At 46.0% G+C, this 21,122-nt stretch overlaps 1 protein-coding gene across 3 annotated transcripts in view; it reads right to left on the bottom strand.

Annotated features, from left to right (window-relative positions):
- LOC125459525 (golgin subfamily B member 1-like) overlaps window positions 1-19,600 on the bottom strand; it is a 114,649-nt gene extending 95,049 nt beyond the window's left edge. For all 3 annotated transcript variants that reach the window (XM_059652216.1, XM_059652215.1, XM_059652217.1), the window contains exons 1-2: window positions 19,492-19,600; window positions 9,569-9,656 (exon numbers count right to left, since the gene is read on the bottom strand). In XM_059652216.1, the coding sequence (XP_059508199.1) occupies window positions 9,569-9,608 (40 nt within the window). In that variant the 5' untranslated portion in view covers window positions 9,609-9,656; window positions 19,492-19,600. The remainder of the gene's footprint in view (window positions 1-9,568; window positions 9,657-19,491) is intronic.
- Window positions 19,601-21,122: the final 1,522 nt, after the last annotated feature.

Below are 21,122 nucleotides of genomic sequence, written 5' to 3' on the forward strand. Positions count from 1 at the left end.
TGATTTTGCTGTAGAATGAACAGCAAGGTGATCAGCACTGATCGCAATTTGCAACAATTTCTTTTAATCAGATGTGAGATGTGGGTGTCACTGACAAGGTCGATACTTGACCATTCCTAATTGACCTTTACCTGACTGCACTCTGAAACGGACTAGTGAAACACTTAAGAATCAGTCACATTTCTGAGGATCTGGAGTTACATCAGGCCTGTTGGGATGGCAAATTTCTTTCCATAAAGCCCATCAGTAAACCAGATGGGATCTTATGACAATCAGCCATTAGATCAGCTTTTTTAAAATTCCAGATTTTTGTTGAGTCCTAATTTGTAATGGTGGGATTCAAAAGCCCATGTTCCCACTGCATTGGGCTGTCGCTATAGATTTCTAGTCCAGTGACATCATCACTACTCTTCCACCTTGCCTAAAATTGTGCAGTTAAGAATGGAAATCAGGAGATCCCCACTGCCAAATTGATCCAGAAGCTATATCACAATGTTGCAGAGTAGGCAAAATGCACGGAAAGGTGTGAAACTAGTATATTTGACCCAATGGATGCTTAGTAAACAGGCTGAAAAAGTTTCAGAAACTCAGCAGATCTGGCAATATCTATGACTAAAGAGTTATACCAGACTTAAAATGCTAACTCTGTTTCTCTGTCCACACATGCTGCCAGATCTACGAGGTTACTCCAGCACTTTCTGAATTTGCTTCAGATTTCCAGCTTCCACAGTATTTTGCTTTTATTCCAGAAAAGGCTCAGGCTTGTCCTTTACAGTTTAAGTAGCGTTTTAATAGCATAAACAACCCTTGTTTGATAGTTATTTATCTGACATGGAAAACTGACTCCTACAAGTGGAGGAGTCTCATTTCTTCAGATTTTAATTATTGTTGGGGGATTTTAAAAATTAAATTTTGTTTTACACTTTCATCATGTTCTTTTTATCTGTTTCTCACTGTCAACCCCATTTTTATTTATTTTCTGTTCCTGATTTGACACTAAAATATTGTGAAAGTTAATTAATGAATCTTCAGTGCCTGTTTAAAAAGAAATTAAAAACAAAGAACAATACGGCACGGGAACAGGCCCTTTAGCCCAACACGACTGTCCTGACACATGATGCCTTTCTAAACTCAAAGCCTTTTGCCGCTACGTGGTATGTATCGGTCTATTCCCTGCCCATTCATGTAACTGTCAAGATGCCTCTTAAAACAGTGTTATCGTTTCCACCTCCACCACATCCTTTGAAAGCACATTCCAAGCACTTACACGCTGTGTAAAAACTTGCCTTTCACATCTTTTTTAAACTTACTCACTTTTCACTTAAACCTATGTTTCCCTAGTAATTGGCATTTCTACCCTGGGGAAAACAGTTTTGTTTGCCCTGCCCACTTTGGTGCAAGATTTCATGGGTGGTCATTTCCTATGGAAATTTGATGGTATGCCCTTGAAAAAAATACATTTTATTCAGGGGATGTCAGTTTCGCTGGCGTGGCCAGCATTTTTTGTCCATTACTGAGTATCCTTCAGTAGGGAGTGATGAGCTGCCTTCCCGAACAGCTGTAGCCCATGTGCAGTAGTATATCCACAATGTGTTAGGGAGGGAACTCCAGGATTTTCAGCCTGTGACACTGAAGGAGTGGCGATATATTTCCAAAGTCAGATGTCACACAACACCAGATGATAGTCCAACATGGTTATGTGAGATAATTAGGTGATGAAGGAACGGTGTTCTGAAAGCTTGTGATTTCAAATAAATCTGTTGGACTACAATCTGGTGTCGTGTGACTTCTTACTTTGTTCACCCAGTCCAACACTGGCACGCCCACATCACATTTATTTCCATGACAGTATGGTGAGTGGCTTACAGAGAAACGAAGGTGGTGGCATACCCATGTGTCAGCTGCCCTTGTCCTTCCAGATGGAAGTGGTCCTGGGTTTGCAAAATGTAATCTCAGGATTGTTGGTGAATTTCTGTACTGCATGTTGTAGATAATACATACTGAGCGTCAGTGGTTGAAAAAAAATTGACATCTGTTGATGTAGTGCCAGGCGTGCTGCTTCAACTTTGATGATGTCATACTACTCGAGTGTTGTTAGAGCTGCACCCATCCAGGAAATTTCAGAGTATTCCATTTCACTCCTGACTGGTAGCATTTAGCTGGCGAATAGACTTTGGGGAGTCAGGTAATAAGCTATAACGAATAGCTGATGCTGTTGGTTTGCGGTGAGCGCAAAATCTTAAATCTATAAAACTCTGGTTAGACCACAGTTGGAATATTGTGTTCCGTTCTGGTCACCTTACTACAGGAAACATGTGGAAGCTTTACAGAGGTTGCACAGGAGATTTACCCAGATGCTGCCTGGACTGGAGGGCAGGTCTTATGAGGAAAGGTTGAGGGAGCTCGTGCATTTTTCATTAGAGTGAAGAAGGATGAGAGGTGACTTGATAGAGGTTTACAAGATGATGAGAAGCATAGATAGAGTGAATGATCTGAGACTTTTTCCCAGGGCAGAAATGACTAATCCGAGGGTGCATAATTTTAAGGTGATTGGAGGAAGGTATAGGGGAGATGTCAGAGGTAGGTTCTTCACACAGAGAGTGGTGGGCGTGTGGAATGCGCTGCTGGCAGTGGTAGTGGAGTCAGATACTTTAGAGACTTTTTAGTGACTCTTGGATAGGGACATGGAGGATAGTAAAATGTAGGGTACGCAGGGTAGATTGATCTTAGTAGGATAATAGGTCAGCACAACATTGTGGGCTAAAGGGCTGGTATTGTGCTGTACTGTTCTATGTTTACATATGTTTTGGATTATGCTCATGAGCTTAATGATCATAAGGTCGATACTTAACAAGCTGCAACTTTCCTTCACGCATTAGATGAATATAGAAACTTCAAAGCTAGAAATAACTGCAAATGTTTACATTATTCTATCCATATGATGGGTTAAAATTTGTCTCAAGCCCCCTACAATGTGCTGAAACTCTGAAAACCACGGATCAGAAATCCTCTACTCTTCTACTTTCAAAGATGAAGAGCTAAGAGATATAGACGAAAGTGACTAAATGGACACAGAAACAAAGGAGTCAGAAGAGAGCAAGTGATGAATGAGGGAAGATAGAAATTGGATAAAGTAAAATTGAGGACAGCTGGAGAAGATACTGAGGGATAGGATCTATTTAAGTTTGGAAGAAAATGGGCTCATTAGTGATAGGCAGCATGGTTTTGTGCAGGGAAGGTCATGTCTTACCAACTTGGTAGAATTCTTTGAGGAAGTGGCAAAGTTGATCTATGTGGGAAGGGCTGGAGATGTCATATACATGGACTTCAGTAAGGCATTTGATAAAGTTCCCCATGGTAGGCTGATGGAGAAAGTGAAGTCGCATGGGGTCAAGGGTATACTAGCTAGATGGATAGAGAACTGGCTAAGCAACAGGAGACAGAGAGTTGCAGTGGAAGGGAGTTTCTCAAAATGGAGAGCTGTGGCCAGTGGTGTTCCACAGGGATCCGTGTTGGGGGCCACTGTTACTTGTGATATACATAAATGATCTGGAGAAAGGTATAGATGATCTGATTAGCAAGTTTGCAGATGACACTAAGCTTGATGGAGTAGCAGACAGTGAAGGGGACTGTCAGAGAATACAGCAGAATATAGGTAGATTGGAGAGCTGGGCAGAGAAATGGCAGATGGAGTTCATACCAGGCAAATGTGAGGTGATGCATTTTGGAAGATCTAATTCAAGAGCCAACTATACGGTAAATGGAAAAGCCCTGGGGAAAGCTGATGCACAGAGAGATCTGGGTGCTCAGGTCCATTGTACCCTGAAGGTGGCAACGCAGGTGGATAGAGTAGTCAAGGCGGCATATGGCATGCTTTCATTCATTGGACGGGGAACTGAGTACAAGGGTTGGTAGGTCATGTTACAGTTGTATAGAACTTTGGGTCGACCATATATGGAATACAGCGTACAGTTCTGGTCACATTACCAAAAGGATGTGGATGCTTTGGAGAGGGTACAGAGGAGGTTCACCAGGATATTGCTCAGTATAGCTGTGAAGGGAGATTGAGTAGATTAGGGTTATTTACATTAGAAAGACAGAGGTCGAGGGGGGATCTGATGGAGGTCTACAAAATCATGAGAGGTACAGACAGGGTGGATAGCAAGAAGCTTTTTCTCAGAGTGGGGGACTCAATTACTAGGGGTCACAGTTTCAAGGTGAAAGGGGAAAAGTTTAAGGGAGATATGCGTGGAAAGTTCTTTATGCAGAGGGTGGTGGGGGCCTGGAACGTGTTGCCAGCCGAAGTAGGAGAGGCAGGCAAAACAGTGTCATTTAAGATGTACTTAGACAGATACATGAATGGGCAGGGAGTAGAGGGACACAGATCTCTGCAAAATAGGCAACACGTTTAGAGAGAGGATCTGGATTGGTGCAGGCTTGGAGGGTCGAAGGGCCTATTCCTGTGTTTAATTTTCTTTGTTCTTGTTCTTTATAAGAACAGGGATCTACCACTGAGGGTCTATAAGGCTCTGGTCAGGGCACGTTTGGAGTAGAGTGCACAGTTTTAAGCCGCATATCTCAGAAAGATATAGTGGCCCTGGAGTGGGTTCAGAGGAGGTTCACGAGAATGTTCCCAGGAATGAAAAGCTTAACACATGAGGAATGTGTGAGGACTCTGGGTCTATAACCAATGCAGTGTAGAAGGATGAGGGGGGGATCTAACTGGAACTTGTAGTCCACTGAATGGTCTGGACAGAGTGGATGTTGGGAAGATGTTTCCATTGGTAGGAGAGACTTGGACCCGAGGATACAGCCTTAGAGTAGAAGGAAGACCTTTTAGAATGGAGATAAGGAAAAACTACTTTAGCCAGAGTGTGGTGAATCTATGGAATTCACTGCCACAAAAGGCCGTGGAGGCCAGGTCATTCAGTACATTTAAGACAGAGATAGATAGGTTCTTGATTGTGAAGGGGACCAAGGGTTAAGGGAGAAAGCTGAGAGAATGGGGTTGAGAATCTTATCAGCCATGACTGAACAGTGAGCAGACGCGGTGGGCTGAACAGCTTAATTTCTGCTCCTATGTCATATGATCTTATGGAGTGGCACAAAACAATGTATTTTTGTCTCTGTCTCTCTATCTCAGCTAGGAAACGTCAAGGATGTCAAAGGGTGGTTGGTGAGACTGTCTCTTAATGGGCATAGCCTGGCATTTGTGGGGCACGAATGTCACTTGCCACTTGCCAGCCCAAGCCTGGATATTGTCGAGATGTTGCTGCATGCGAACACAGATGGCCTCAGTATCTGAGGAATCGCAAACGGTGCTGAACATTTGCAATCATCAGCGAATATCCTCAATTCTGACTTTATAATGGAGGGAAGGTCACTGATGAAGCAGCTGAAGATGGTTGGGGCTAGGACACTACCCTGAGGAACTCCTGCAGAAATGTCCTCAAGCGGAGATGATTGACCCCCCACAACCACGACCATCTTCCTATGTGTCAGGTATGACTCCAACCACCAGAGAGTTTGCCTTCTGATACCCACTGATTTCAGTTTTGCCGGGGGTTCCTCAACACCACACTCTGTTAAACGCAGCCTTGACATCAAGGGCTGTCAATCTCACCTCACCTCTGGAATTCAACTCTTTTGCCTATTTTTGAACCAAGGCTGTAAATGAGATCAGGAGCTCAGTGACACTGACAGAACCCAAACTGGGCGTTGCTGAGCAGGTGCTGCTTGACAGTTCTGTTGATTACACCTTCCATCACTTTACTAATGATCAAGAGGAGACTGATGGGGCGGTATTTGGCCGGGGTGGCTTTGTCCTGCTTTTTCTGTATAGGACATACTTGGGCAATTTTCCACGTTGTCGGGTAGATACTAGTGTTGTATCTGTACTGGAACAGCTTGGCTCTGGGAGCAACAAGTCCTGGAGCACAAGTCTTCAGTACTATTTCCGGAATGTTGTCAGCGCCCGCAGCCTTTGCAGTATCCAGTATCTCCAACCATTTCTTGCTATCAAGTGGAATGAATTGAATTGGCTGGAGACTGGTTTCAGTCATGCTGGGGACCACTGGAGGAGGCCGAGATGGATCATCCACTTGGGACTTCTGGGTGAAGATTGCTGCGAAAGCTTTTGCATTGATGTGCTGGGCTCTTCCATCATTGAGGAGAGGGATATTTGTGGGGCTTCCTCTGCCAGTGAGTTGTTTAATTGTCTACCACCATTCATGACTGGATGTGGCAGGACTGCAGAGCTTACAACTGATCCAATGGTTATGGGATTGCTTGGTTCTGTTTATCACTTGCTGCTTTCGCTGCTTGTTGTGCAAGTTGTCCTGTTTGGGGGCTTCATCAGGTTGATACTTCATCTTTAGGTATGCCTGGTGCTGCTCCTGGCATGGCCTCTTGCACTCTTTGTTGAACCAGGGTTGATCCCTTGACATGACAGTAATGTTTGATGGGGGCATATGCTGCACCATAAGGTTACAGATTGTGCTGGAGTACAATTCTGCTGCTGTTGATGGCCCAGAGTATTTCATGGATGTCCATTCTGGAGACAGGCAGGGGTGCGGGATTTCTGGGTAGAATAGTCTTCTGAGGGTCGGTGCAGACTCAATGAGGTGAATGGCCTCTATCTGCACTGTGGGCATTCTATGATTCTGATTTCCTTTGTCTGTAAATACTGCCGGAAATATCCAATTATAACACAGTGTTGAAAGGGAAATAACTTCATAAATGCCGGTATCCCATCCCCAGTCACCCTTTATTTATACATGTAAAGTCCTTGACATTCATTAAGCTTCCTTAGAGCCAGCTCTAAGAGTGAACTGAACCTCTGACACTACTGTTTCGATCTGTTGGCTAGGACTGTGTGACTGGGCTAGATTAACAGCCCCAATCAGGAACTCACATTCTATGAGGCCCAGGGCAATAAAATGGGAGGCTGGATGAACACAGCAGGCCCAGCAGCATCTCAGGAGCACAAAAGCTGACGTTTCGTGCCTAGACCCTTCATCAGAGAGGGGGATGGGGTGAGGGTTCTGGAATAAATAGGGAGAGAGGGGGAGGCGGACTGAAGATGGAGAGAAAAGAAGATAGGTGGAGAGGAGAGTATAGGTGGGGATGTAGGGAGGGGATAGGTCAGTCCAGGGAAGACGGACAGGTCAAGGAGGTGGGATGAGGTTAGTAGGGAGGAGATGGAGGTGCGGCTTGGGGTGGGAGGAAGGGATGGGTGAGAGGGTGAACAGGTTAGGGAGGCAGAGACAGGTTGGACTGGTTTTGGGATGCAGTGGGTGGAGGGGAAGAGCTGGGCTGGTTGTGTGGTGCAGTGGGGGGAGGGGACGAACTGGGCTGGTTTTGGGATGCGGTGGGGGAAGGGGAGATTTTGAAGCTGCTGAAGTCCACATTGATACCATTGGGCAGCAGGGTTCCCAAGCGGAATATGAGTTGCTGTTCCTGCAACCTTTGGGTGGCATCATTGTGGCACTGTAGGAGGCCCATGATGGACATGTCATCTAAAGAATGGGAGGGGGAATGAAAATGGTTTGCAACTGGGAGGTGCAGTTGTTTATTGCGAACCGAGCGGAGGTGTTCTGCAAAGCGGCCCCCAAGCCTCCGCTTGGTTTCCCCAATGTAGAGGGAGCCACACCGGGTACAGTGGATGCAGTATACCACATTGGCAGATGTGCAGATGAACATCTGCTTAATATGGAAAGTCATCTCGGGGCCTGGGATAGGGGTGAGGGAGGAGGTGTGGGGGCAAGTGTAGCATTTCCTGCGGTTGCAGGGGAAGGTGCTGGGTGTGGTGGGGTTGGAGGGCAGTGTGGAGCGAACAAGGGAGTCACGGAGAGAGTGGTTTCTCCGGAAAGCAGACAGGGGTGGGGATGGAAAAATGTCTTGGGTGGTGGGGTCGAATTGTAGATGGCGGAAGTGTCGGAGGATGATGCGTTGTATCCGGAGGTTGGTGGCGTGGTGTGTGAGAACGAGGGGGATCCCCTTTGGGCGGTTGTGGCGTCATCTAAAGAATGGGAGGGTGAGTGGAAATGGTTTGCAAGTCATCGAAAGAATGGGAGGGTGAGTGGAAATTCTTCCCCTCCACCCACTGCATCCCAAAACCAGTCCAACCTGTCTCTGCCTCCCTAACCTGTTCTTCCTCTCACCCATCCCTTCCTCCCACCCCAAGCCGCACCTCCATCTCCTACCTACTAACCTCATCCTACCTCCTTGACCTGTCCGTCTTCCCTGGACTGACCTATCCCCTCCCTACCTCCCCACCTATACTCTCCTCTCCACCTATCTTCTTTTCTCTCCATCTTCAGTCCACCTCCCCCTCTCTCCCTATTTATTCCAGAACCCTCACCCCATCCCCCTCTCTGATGAAGGGTCTAGGCCCGAAACGTCAGCTTTTGTGCTCCTGAGATGCTGCTGGGCCTGCTGTGTTCATCCAGCCTCACATTTTATTGTCTTGGATTCTCCAACATCTGCAGTTCCCATTATCACCTTCTATGAGTCCCACTTGGTTGACCTGTTACAATCACTTTAAAATTTTCCCCAATTACATGTCAAGAATTGCAAGTGAAACATACAGGATCTTTTCCTGCTCTTTTTATGCCCTTGGCAAGGGGAAAACTTTAACCTGACATCTGCAGTTTTGCAAAGCAACTTGAATCAGAATATGCACAGGCTAACATTACACCTTTGCCAAATGTGTACTCATTCAAATAAGCTTTGGTGAAGTTAACACACCTGAATTGCTTGCAGATTGATGACAATTGTTTACTGTCATGATGTTCTCACAGCAGCTTGTTTTTATAGCAATACTTGAGCTACTACTTTTTGGTTACAATCATGAGTCTTTAGCTGCTCTGTTTTATAAAACAGTGATCTAACCTACTTGTACTTAATTTTAAAACCAAAAGAACTGTGGATGCTGTAAATCAGGAACAAAAACAAAGTTTCTGGAAAAGCTCAACAGGTCTGGCAGCATCTGTGGAGGAGAAAACCGAGTCAACGTTTTGGATTCGGTGAGCCTTCCTCTGTTCTGAGAAAGTGTCACCGGACCCGATTCATTAAATCTGTTTTCTCCCCCACAGATGCCAGACCTGCTGAGCTTTTCCAGCAACTTTGTTTTTGTTCATGTTTACCAATTAACCTTGTACTACTTATTTTATGACAAATCACAGAAGACAGACAAGAAACAGTCAATGTTTGGATGAATTCTCAACTCCCTCGCCATTTAATTTTGCAGTGAAATAAAGTGGAACTTGACCTGAAGATTTAAACACTTCATGATACCTTATAAGGAAAACTAGCCAGTTTATCCAGCATGCACATTCTTTTTAATTGATAAATATCGAATTTCAATGGCACAAATTTAAGAAGGGGAGAAAACAAAATCCAAACAACGCTCAAGGTGGAACGTGTCAACAAACAAAATGGATTATTTAATCAAAAAGCTCTGAATATTTAACAAATGCATCTCAAAATTAATATGCTGTGCGCGCCTTCCATAACTGTCTAGTGGGTATCACACCTGTATGATGGCAAGTGTACTCTGACCACAAACCTCCCAAGTTCTCCCCTTCAGTGTTGTCAGCATTATCCATACTAATGTTGGATTCTTCAAAATGGTGCTTTTCATATTCAAAGTCGACCTAAAATAAAATTACATTTACTTGTTTGAAGATGCAACTTACAAAACAATTCTCATTTTTTCCAAACTCCTTCCTCATCTGGACACCACACCACGGTAAATAGACAACCAGCATTTTAAACTTTGCTCTGCTTATTTCAAAGTCAAACAGAATTAACAACAACAAATCACTGTCAAATAAAAAAGATCTTCAGCTTCATAATTTTAATGTAGATTTTTTGATTTATTTACATACTGCACTCAATGATTTGATGCTATCTGAAACCAGTTGGTATGCTAGTTTCACTGCATAGGGAGAGGGTAAAAACTGATACCTTCAGAAAATGTTCCAGCAGAGGAGGAGTCAATGCAGCCCAGTGTGTCTGTACTGGTTAATTGGTAGAGCTATTTAAATAGTCATGCAAAAGTTGGCAAAATTACTGTGTCTAAAAGTTATCAACACTGCAGGTATTGCTTGCATTTCCAGAAGTATACTTTAATTAAGTTAAAAACAGAACGCTCATTGCATTGTATCAGATCACAAGATCATAAAACAGAGTAAAAGTAGCCCATGGATCCCATCGAGACCAGTCTGTTATTCAAAGAGATCACGGCTGATCTGATAATCCTCAGCTCCATTTTCCTGCATACTTCCATGACCTTTTGGTGAGAAAATAGACCTGAATATACCGAACAATCCAAGGCCCTTAAAAGCCCTCCAGGATAGAGAATGCCACAGATTTGCCACTGGAGAAAACAAAAATTCCTCTTCATTTGTCTTAAATAGAAGACTCCTTGCTCTGAGATTACATCCTTTGCATCAAGGGAAATAACTGCTCTACATGGGAGAGTGCCTGAAAATTTTACATGTTTCAATAAGGTCTCTTTTCATTCTTCCAAACTCCAGTGAGTACAGGCCCAACTTACTCAATATCTCCTCATAACAAAATGCCTCTATGCCCAGGACCAACTGAGTGTACTTCTCTCAACTGCCTTGAATGCCAATATATCTTTCCTTTGATAATTAGGTCAAAATCGTTCACTCCATTCCAATATGAGTGCAACTAGTGCCTTATATAATTTTAACAAGGACTCCCAAACAATACAGGAGGGTCACCATACCCAAAGGGTTAATTCTGTTTTTCCCTTCACAGATGCTGCAAGACCTGCTAAACTTCTCCAGCAACTTGGTTTTTATTTCTCTTGCTATTTTAAAATTCTATTCCTTATGAAATAGAGGCATTCCATTTGCCTTCAAGTACTCACTGAACATGGATGCTAATTGTTTTTTAAAGACCTGCACACCAGGCCTCCCAAATCCGTTCATATTCAGCTTTCTGTAGTCCTGTGTTCAAATAATACTTAGCTCCTCTATCCTTCCTGCCAAAGTCCATAATTTCTCACATTGCTTTTTTGCTTCAGCAGAGAGTGGCGGGAGCTGGGCAGAAGTGAAGTCGGAGCAGAGAGGCAGTTGGGAAGGGAAGTGACTGTTATTTAAGCACTTGCTTCGAAGCCAGCGGTCTTTTATTCAGCAGAGAGCGGCAGAAGCTGGGCGGAAATGAAGTCGGAGCTGACAGGCAGTCGGGAAGGTAAGTGACCGTTATTTAAGCACTTACCTCGAAGCCCCAGGTCCTACACAGTAGGGCCTCCCTCCCTCCCTCCTCCTCGAACCGAATTAAAAGTCCACAGACTCGCAGCAGGAAGAGCAGGAGTGTCGATCAGAGGCCTACAGGTAGGTGAGTCTCTGCTTTAAAGATCAGCAAATATCTACCTTGACTGGCGGAGCCCTCCATTCCTGTTCCAGCAGCAGAAAGAGCGGGAGCTCTAACCAAGAAGGGCTCTCGTGTGTTGTTAAGGTAGGGCTTTTCAATTTATATCCTCGTGTATTGTGTAATTGCTTAAAAGTTTAATTGCTTAATTGAAAAACAGTGTAGCAGAGAAGTACTAGAAAGCATTTAATACATAAATTGTAAAAGTTGACTAAATAAGTAGTAATGGCTGGGCAGGTGATGTGCTGTAGCTGTATGATGTGGGAGCTGGCTGATCCCATTGTGAACCGCAGCCACCACATCTGCAGCAAGTGTTGGTTGCTGGAAGAACTCCGGATCAGAGTAAATGATCTGGAATCTGAGCTTCAAACTCTGCGGCACATCCGGGACGGGTAGAGTTACCTGGACACTTTGTTTCAGGAGGCAGTCACACCCGATAGATAATTAACTCAAATTCAGAAAGTGTTCAGGGACAAGGTGTGACTGTAAGTGAGGCAGGTAGGGGGATTCTGAGTTCAGGGGTGCAGGAGCCTCAGCCCTTGACCTTGACCAACAGGTATGAGATTCTTGATCCTGTACGGATGAGGGAAAGGACTGTGGACAGGATAAGCCAGCTGACCACGGCACCGTGGTGCAGAAGGTCATTCAAGAGCGGGGAGCAAAAAGTCAGGTAGTTGTTATAGGGGATTCTATTATTAGGGAGACAGATAGTTTCCTATGCAAGCCAGATCGGGAGTCCCACATGGTGTGTTGCCTGCCCGGTGCCAGGGTGCGGGACATCTCCGACCGGGTTGAAAGGATATTGGAGCGGGAGGGGGAGGGGGAGGATCCAGTTGTTATGGTCCACGTTGGGACTAACAACACAGGCAAAGCTAGGGTAGAGGACCAGTTCAGGGATTATGAAGCACTAGGAAAGAAACTGAAGTACAGGTCCTCAAGGGCCATAATCTCCGGATTACTGCCTGAGCCATGTGCTAATTGGCACAGGGAAAAGAAAGTTAGGGAAGTAAACACGTGGCTAAGGAATTGGTGTGGGAAAGAGGAATTCCATTTCATGGGGCATTGGCATCAGTTTTGGAACCGGGGGGATCTGTACCGTTGGGACGGTCTCCACCTGAACCAATCTGGAACCAGTGTTCTAGCGAAAAGGATAAATAGGGTGGTCAGTAGGACTTTAAACTTCTGAGTCAGGGGGAAGAGAAAGTGAAAGAGACAGGGAGTATGGAGTTAAATGGAAAGATAAGCAGCAGGATAGCATGTGGACAGGTGGATTTAACCTCAAAACAGACTAGGAATACAGCAAAAAGGAAGGACAACTTAAGACATTTTGGGATTTCCAACCTCTCGAATAATGATAAGAAAGTTAGCATTAAGGCACTTTACCTAAATGGTCGTAGTATTCGCAACAAAGTAGATGAATTAACATCACAAATCCTCTTGAATGATTATGATGTGACAGGCATCACAGAGACATGGTTGCAGGGAGCTCAGGACTGGCAGTTAAACATCCAAGGATTCACAACATATCGAAAAGACAGGGAGGTGGGCAGAGGGGGTGGAGTTGCCTTGTTAGTTAAGAATGGAATTAAATCTAGGGCCAGAGGATGTGGAGTCTGTGTGGGTGGAATTGAGGAACCACAAAGGCAAAAAAACTACAACGTGAGTTACGTACAGACCTCCTAAGTGATCAGGACCAGGGGCGCAAGATGCACCGAGAAATAGATAGGGCATGTGGATTGGGTGAATAACGTTGCCGGTGGATCCATAGAAAGGGAATTCATGCAATGTTTGCAGGATGGCTTTTTGGAACAGTTTGTGATGGAGCCCACAAGGGAGCAGGCTATTCTGGACTAAGTGCTGTGTAATGAGCCAGACTTTATAAAAGGCCTTAAAGGAACGGAACATTTAGGAGGCAGCGATCATAATATGGTAGAGCTCAGTCTGCAGTTTGAAAGAGAGAAGGCAAAATTGGATGTAATGTTGTTGCAGTTAAATAAAGGTAATTACAGGGGCATGAGAGCGGAATTGACGAAAATTGACTGGAAGCAGAGCCTAGTGGGGAGGACTGCAGACCAACAACGGCAGGAGTTTCGAGGTGTAATTGAGGACACAGTACAGAGGTTCATCCCAAAGAAAAGAAAGATTATCTGGGGTGGCATTAGACAGCCATGGCTGACAAAGGAAGTCAGGAAATGTATCAAAGAAAATGAGACAGCCTATAAAGTGGCCAAGAGCACTGGGAAATCAGAAGATTGGGAAGGCTACAAAAACAAACAGAGGAATACAAAGAGAGCAATAAGGAAGGAGAAGTTCAAATATGAAGGTAATATTAGAAATGATAGTAAAAGCTTCTTTTAATACATAAGAAACAAACAAGAGGCCAAAGTAGATATTGGGCCACAGTGGAAGACATGAGTAGTATGCCAACAATTAGGGAGAGCCAGGGGGCAGAGTGGAGTATGGTAGACCTTACAAAAGAGAAAGTGCTAGAAAAGCTAAAAGGTCTAAAAATTGATAAATCTCCTGGCCCCGATGGGCTACATCCTAGACTTCTGAGGGAGGTGGCTGAGGAAATAGCGGAGGCTTTGATTGTGATCTTTCAAAAGTCACTGGAGTCTGGGTCCCAGACGATTGGAAAATTGCTGTTGTAACCCCCTTGTTTAAGAAAGGATCAAGGCAAAAGATGGAAAATTATAGGCCGATTAGCCGAACCTCGGTTGTTGGCAAAATTCTAGAATCCATTATCATAGAACATAACAGCAAAGTACAGGCCCTTCGGCCCTCGATGTTGTGCCGACCTGTCATACCGATCTCAAGCCCATCTAACCTACACTATTTCATGTATGTCCATATGCTTATCCAATGACTTAAATGTACCTAAAGTTGGCGAATCTACTACCGTTGCAGGAAAAGCATTCCATTCGCTTACTACTCCGAGTAAAGAAACTACCTTTGACATCTGTCCTATATCTTTCACCCCTCAATTTAGAAGCTATGCCCCCTCGTGCTCGCCATCACCATCCTAGGAAAAAGGCTCTTCCTATCCACGCTATCTAACCCTCTGATTATGTTACATGTTTCAATTAAGTCACCTCTCAACCACCTTCTCTCTAACGAAAACAGTATCAAGTCCCTCAGCCTTTCCTCATAAGATCTTCCCTCCATACCAGGCAACATCCTAGTAAATCTCCTCTGCACCCTTTCCAGAGCTTCCAGATCCTTCTTATTATGCGGTGACCAGAACTGTACACAATACTCCAAGTGCGGCCGCACCAGAGTTTTGTACAGCTGCAGCATAACCTTTTGGTTCTGGAACTTGATCCCTCTGTTAATAAAAGCTAAAACACTGTATGCCTTCTTAACAGCCCTGTCAACCTGGGTGGCAACTTTCACCAATCTGTGTACATGGACACCGAGATCTCTCTGCTCATCGACACCACTAAGAATCTTACCACTAGCCCAGTACTTTGCCTTCCGGTTACTCCTACCAAAGTGCATCACCTCACACTTGTCTGCATTACACTCCATTTGCCACCTCTCAGCCCAGCTCTGCAGCTTATCTCTGTCTCTCTGCAACCTACAGCATCCTTCGTCACTATCCACAACTCCACCATCCTTAGGGTCGTCTGCAAATTTACTAATCCATCCTTCTACGCCCTCATCCAGGTGATTTATAAAAATGACAAACAGCAGTGGACCCAACACCGACCCTTGTGGTACACCATTAGTAACTGGTTTCCAGGATGAACATTTCCCATCAACTACCACCCTCTGTCTTCTTTCAGCAAGCCAATTTCTGATCCAAACTGCTATATCTCCCACAATTCCATTCCTCCACATTTTGTACAATAGCCTACTGTGGGGAACCTTATCGAACGCCTTGCTGAAATCCATATACACCACATCAACTGGTTTACTCTCATCTACCTGTTTGGTCACCTTCTCAAAGAACTCAGTAAGGTTTGAGAGGCATGATCTTCCCTTCACAAAACCGTGCTGACTATCCCTAATCAATTTATTCTTTTCTAGATGATTATAAATCCTGTCCCTTATAACCTTTTCTAACACTTTACCAACAACTGAAGTAAGGCTCACTGGTCTAGAATTACCAGGGTTGTCTCTACTTCCCTTCTTGAACAGGGGAATAACATTTGCTATCCTCCAGTCATCTGGCACTATTTCCTGTAGACAATGACGAGTTAAAGATCAAGGCCAAAGGCTCAGCAATCTCCTCCCTGGCTTCCCAGAGGATCCTAGGATAAATGCCATCCGGCCCAGGGGACTTATCTATCTTCACTCTCTGTAAGATTTCTAATACCTCTTCCTTGTGAACCTCAATCCCACCTAGTCTAGTAGCCTGTATCTCAGTATTCTCCTCGACAACATTGTCGTCTTCTAGAGTGAATACTGTTGAAAAATATTCATTCAGTGCTTCCTCTATCTCATCTGACTCCACTCACAACTTACCACTACTCTCCTTGATTGGCCCTAACCTTACTTTCGTCATTCTTTTATTCCTTAAATACCTATAGAAAGCCTTAGGGTTTACCCTGATCCTAACCGCCAACAACTTCTCATGTCTCCTCCTAGCTCTTCTGAGCTCTCTCTTTAGGTCTTTCCTGGCTACCTCGTACCCCTCAAGCGCCCGAACTGAGCCTTCACGTCTCATCCGAACAGAAGCCTTCTTCTTCCTCTTGGCCAGAGATTCCACCTCCTTCGTAAACCACGGCTCCCACTTCCTCTACAGCTTCCTCCCTGCCTGACAGGCACATACTTATCTTGGACATACAGGAGCTTTTCCTTGAATAAGCTCCACATTTCTAATGTGCCCATCCCCTGCAGTTCCCTTCCCCATCCTATGCTCCCTAAATCTTGCCTAATCTCATCGTAATTGCCTTCCCCCCAGCTGTAACTCTCGCCCAGTGGTATACACCTATCAAGGATGACATTTCTAAATTCCTGGAAGTGCAGGGTCAGATTAGAACAAGTCAGCATGGATTTAGTAAGGGGAGGTCGTGCCTGACAAACCTGTTGGAATTCTTTGAAGAGGTAACAAGTATGTTAGACCAGAGAAACCCAGTGGATGTTATCTATCTAGACTTCCAAAAGGCCTTTGATACGGTGCCTCATAGAACATAGAACAGTACAGCACAGAACAGGCCCTTCAGCCCACGATGTTGTGCCGATCATTGATCCTCATGTATGCACCCTCAAATTTCTGTGACCATATGCACGTCCAGCAGTCTCTTAAGTGTCCCCAATGACCTTGCTTCCACAACTGCTGCTGGTAACGCATTCCATGCTCTCACAACTCTCTGTGTAAAGAACCCGCCTCTGACATCCCCTCTCTCCTTTCCCCCAACCAGCTTAAAACTATGACCCCTCGTGTTCGCCTTTTCTGCCCTGGGGAATAGTTTCTGGCTATCAACTCTATCTATGCCTCTCATTATCTTGACCTCAATTAGGTCCCCTCTCCTCCTCCGTTTCTCCAATGAAAAGAGTCCGAGCTCAGTCAACCTCTCTTCATAAGATAACCCCTCCAGTCCAGGCAGCATCCTGGTAAACCTCCTCTGAACCCTCTCCAAAGCATCCACATCTTTCCTATAATAGGGCAACCAGAACTGAACACAGTATTCCAAGTGCGGTCTAACCAAAGTTTTATAGAGCTGCAACAAGATCTCACGACTCTTAAACTCAATCCCCCTGTTAATGAAAGCCAAAACACCATATGCTTTCTTAACAACCCTGTCCATTGGGTGGCCATTTCAAGGGAGGCTGCTGAGCAAGGTGAGGGCCCATGGTGTTCGAGGTGAGCTACTGGCTTGGATTGAGGGTTGGCTGTCTGACAGAGAGCAGTGATTTGGGATAAAAGGCTCTTTTGCGGAATGGCAACTGGTGACGAGTGGTGTCCTGCAGTGTTCAGTGTTGGGGCCGCAGCTGTTCACCTTATATATTAAATGATGTAGATGAAGGAACTGGGGGCATTCTGGTGAAGTTTGCCGATGATACAAAGATAGGTGGACAGGCAGGTAGTACTGAGGAGGTGGGGAAGCTGCAGAAAAATTTAGACAGTTTAGGAGGGTGGTCCAGGAAATGGTTGATGACATTCAACGTGAGTCAATGTGAGGTTTTGCACTTTGGAAAAAAAGAATACAAGCATGGCCTATTTTCTAAACGGTGAGAAAATTCACAAATCAGAAGTACAAAGAGATCTGGGAGTGTTGGTCCAGAATTCTCTAAAGGTTAACTTTCAGGTAGAGTCTAATTAAGAAAGCGAATGTAATGTTCTTGTTTATTTCAAGAGGGTTGGAATATAAAAGCAGCAATGTGCTTCTGAGGATTTATAAAGCTCTATTAGGCCCCATTTAGAATACTGTGTCCAATTTTGGGCCCCACACCTCAGGAAGGACATACTAGTCCAGGAGCGTGTCCAGAGGAGATTCACACGGATGATCCCTGGAATGCTCGGTTTAACGTATGATGAACGGCTAAAGATCCTGGGATTGTACTCATTAGAGTTTAGAAGGTTGAGGGGAGATCTAATAGAAACTTACAAGATAGTGTATGGTTGAGAAGGGGTGGACGCTAGGAAGTTGTTTCCGTTAGGTAGGGAGACTCGGACCTGTGAGCACAGCCTTAAAATCAGAGGGGATAAATTTAAAACAGAAATGAGACGACATTTCTTCAGCCAGAGAGTGGTGGGCTTGTGGAATTCATTGCTATGGAGTGCAGTGGAGGCTGGGACGTTGGATGCCTTCAAGGCAGAGATCGACAAATTCTTGATCTCAGAAGGAATCAAGGGCTACGGGGAGAGTGCAGGGAAGTGGAGATGAAATGCCCATCAGCCATGATTTAAATGGCAGAGTGGACTTGATGGGCCGAATGGCCTTACTTCCACTCCTATGTCTTATGGTCTTATGGTTGTCCACCTGCCAAATTTTTACACGTTCACTTAACCTGTTTTTATCGATTCATCATCCTCACCATTGACATTCTGACTTATTTTTGTGTCATCCACAAACTTGACTATAGTACATATCAGTTTTATTCATTTCCAGGATGAGGCCATCACTGATTAAATCAATAGCTACTGCCCAATCCAGAGGGCAGTTAAGGGTCAACCAACTGTTGTGGGTCTGGAGTCACATGCAGACCAGACCAAGTAAGAATGGCAGTTTCCTTGCCTAAAAGACATGAGTGAATCAGATGGGTTTTTCCAACAGTCAATAATGGATTCATGATTATCATTCGGCTCTTAATTCCAGACTGAATTCAAATTCCACCATATATTGTGGCAGGATTCAAACACAGGTCTCCAGAACATTACCTGGGTCTCTGAATTAACAGACTAGCGATAACACCCCCAGGTCATCATCTTCCCATTCCTCATCAAATGAACATTCTCTTCTATACCGTGTCAATAATTGTGTAACAGGAAGTGGTGCTGGGACCACAATGTGGAGCTGGAGGAATACAGCAAGCCAGGCAGCAGAGGAGCTGGAAAGTTGACATTTTGGGTTGGGACTATTCTTCAGAAACCAGCCCAAAACATCAGCTTTCCTGCTCCTCTGATGCTGCCTGGCCTGCTGTGTTCCTCCAGCTCCACACTGTGTTATCTCTGTCTCCAGCATTGGCACTTCTTACTATCACTAACTCCTGTGGCACTCCATTAGTTACAATTTGCTATCTTAAACTCCCCTTTAGTTCTGCCTTCTATTAGTTCGTCAATTTTCTGCCCATGCTAAATAAGCTACCTCCAAACCCATAGGGTCTTAACTTGTGTGCAGTACCTTATATTTTAGAGATGTGATAAATACATTATCTTCTGGAAATCCAAACACAAATTAGCTCATTCTAATTTAAAGTAAAGCATTGAAAATAAACTACAAGATTAAAGCATTTGACTTGACCAAAGATCAGTTAACATCTACCTTCTCAAAATTAGTGCAAGCCTAATTTAGTCTTCGCCAAGCTTAAAAGCAAAATATGGCCATATAATACAAAATGCCAGGCATATTAGCTACATAAAACTTCACATAAAAGACAGAAATCTAAAGACAAAGAATGCTTATTAGTCTCCTCACGTACCTCGAGATTTTGGGTGCTTGTGGTGCGTTTCTCCTTCCTTGGTGCTGTCCTAGCCTTCGAAGTTGTACCAGTTCCTCCTCCAGCTCCTGCTGTCCTGAGACTAAAGCTGGATCAGAGCAGCCAGGAAAGAACCAGTCATCCTCAATCAGTTTTGTGCCACAGGAAGACAAGTCATTCAGACAGACAGCATGAGCACAGACAGAAACAGAGCACACATTGATCCTAAACACTGTTCACCACCTAGTGACTTCCCAAAGTAAAATTATTATTTCAGATTTAACTATGTTATAGCATTTTACACAGATTGTTTACTCTAACTTGTAAATTGTTCAGGTAGTAACAAAATTAAATTCAATTTGTGTTACTTGTTCCCAGAAAATCAAACTGATTTATGTGCTCATTTTAGCTTCGGAGTCTTGCAAAACTGTTAAACTTGCAACAACACAGTGAGGAGCTGGCAGAACACAGCAAACCAAGCAGCATCAGAGGAGATGGAAAGTTGATGTTTTGGGGTCAGACCCTTCAGAAATGGGGAAGGGGAGGGGAGCTGGGAAAATAAATAGAGACAGGAGGGGTGGGACTGGGGAAGGTAGGAGTGATGGTGATAGGTGAGTGCAGGTAGGCAGTGGTGGGGATTGGTCAGTGGGATGGGTGGGCCAGATAGCTGGAACAGAAAATGGACAGATTGTGTAAGGTCAAGGAGACATGGGGGGGGGGGGGGGGGAAGAGGGAGGGGGAGGGGGATGGGGATGGGGGGGGGTGAAGATGGGGATGGGGGGGGGGTGAAGATGGGGATGGGGGGGGGTGAAGATGGGGATGGGGGGGGGTGGGAGATGGGGATGGCGGGAGATGGGGGGGGCGGGAGATGGGGGGGGCGGGAGATGGGGGGGGGCGGGGAGATGGGGGGGGCGGGAGATGGGGGGGCGGGAGATGGGGGGGGGCGGGAGATGGGGGGGGCGGGAGATGGGGGGGGCGGGAGATGGGGGGGGCGGGGAGATGGGGGGGGCGGGAGATGGGGGGGGCGGGAGATGGGGATGGCGGGAGATGGGGATGGCGGGAGATGGGGATGGCGGGAGATGGGGGGGGCGGGAGATGGGGGGGGCGGGAGATGGGGGGGGGCGGGAGATGGGGGGGGGCGGGGAGATGGGGGGGGCGGGAGATGGGGGGGGCGGGAGATGGGGCGGGGCGGGAGATGGGGCGGGGCGGGAGATGGGGCGGGGCGGGGAGATGGGGCGGGGCGGGAGATGGGGGGGGGCGGGAGATGGGGGGGGGGCGGGAGATGGGGGGGGGGGCGGGGAGATGGGGGGGGCGGGAGATGGGGGGGGCGGGAGATGGGGGGGGGGCGGGAGATGGGGGGGGGCGGGAGATGGGGGGGGGGAAGATGGGGGGGGGGGAAGATGGGGGTGGAGATGGGGGGGAGATGGGGTGGGGGGGAGATGGGGTGGGGGGGAGATGGGGTGGGGGGGAGATGGGGTGGGGGGGAGATGGGGTGGGGGGGAGATGGGGTGGGGGGGAGATGGGGTGGGGGGGAGGGAGGTGGGGGGGAGGGAGGTGGGGTGGGGGGGAGGGAGGTGGGGTGGGGGGGAGGTGGGGTGGGGGGGAGGTGGGGTGGGGGGGGAGGTGGGGTGGGG

The sequence above is a fragment of the Stegostoma tigrinum genome, chromosome 17 (assembly GCF_030684315.1).
Source record: "Stegostoma tigrinum isolate sSteTig4 chromosome 17, sSteTig4.hap1, whole genome shotgun sequence".
Taxonomy (NCBI): Eukaryota; Metazoa; Chordata; class Chondrichthyes; order Orectolobiformes; family Stegostomatidae; genus Stegostoma; species Stegostoma tigrinum.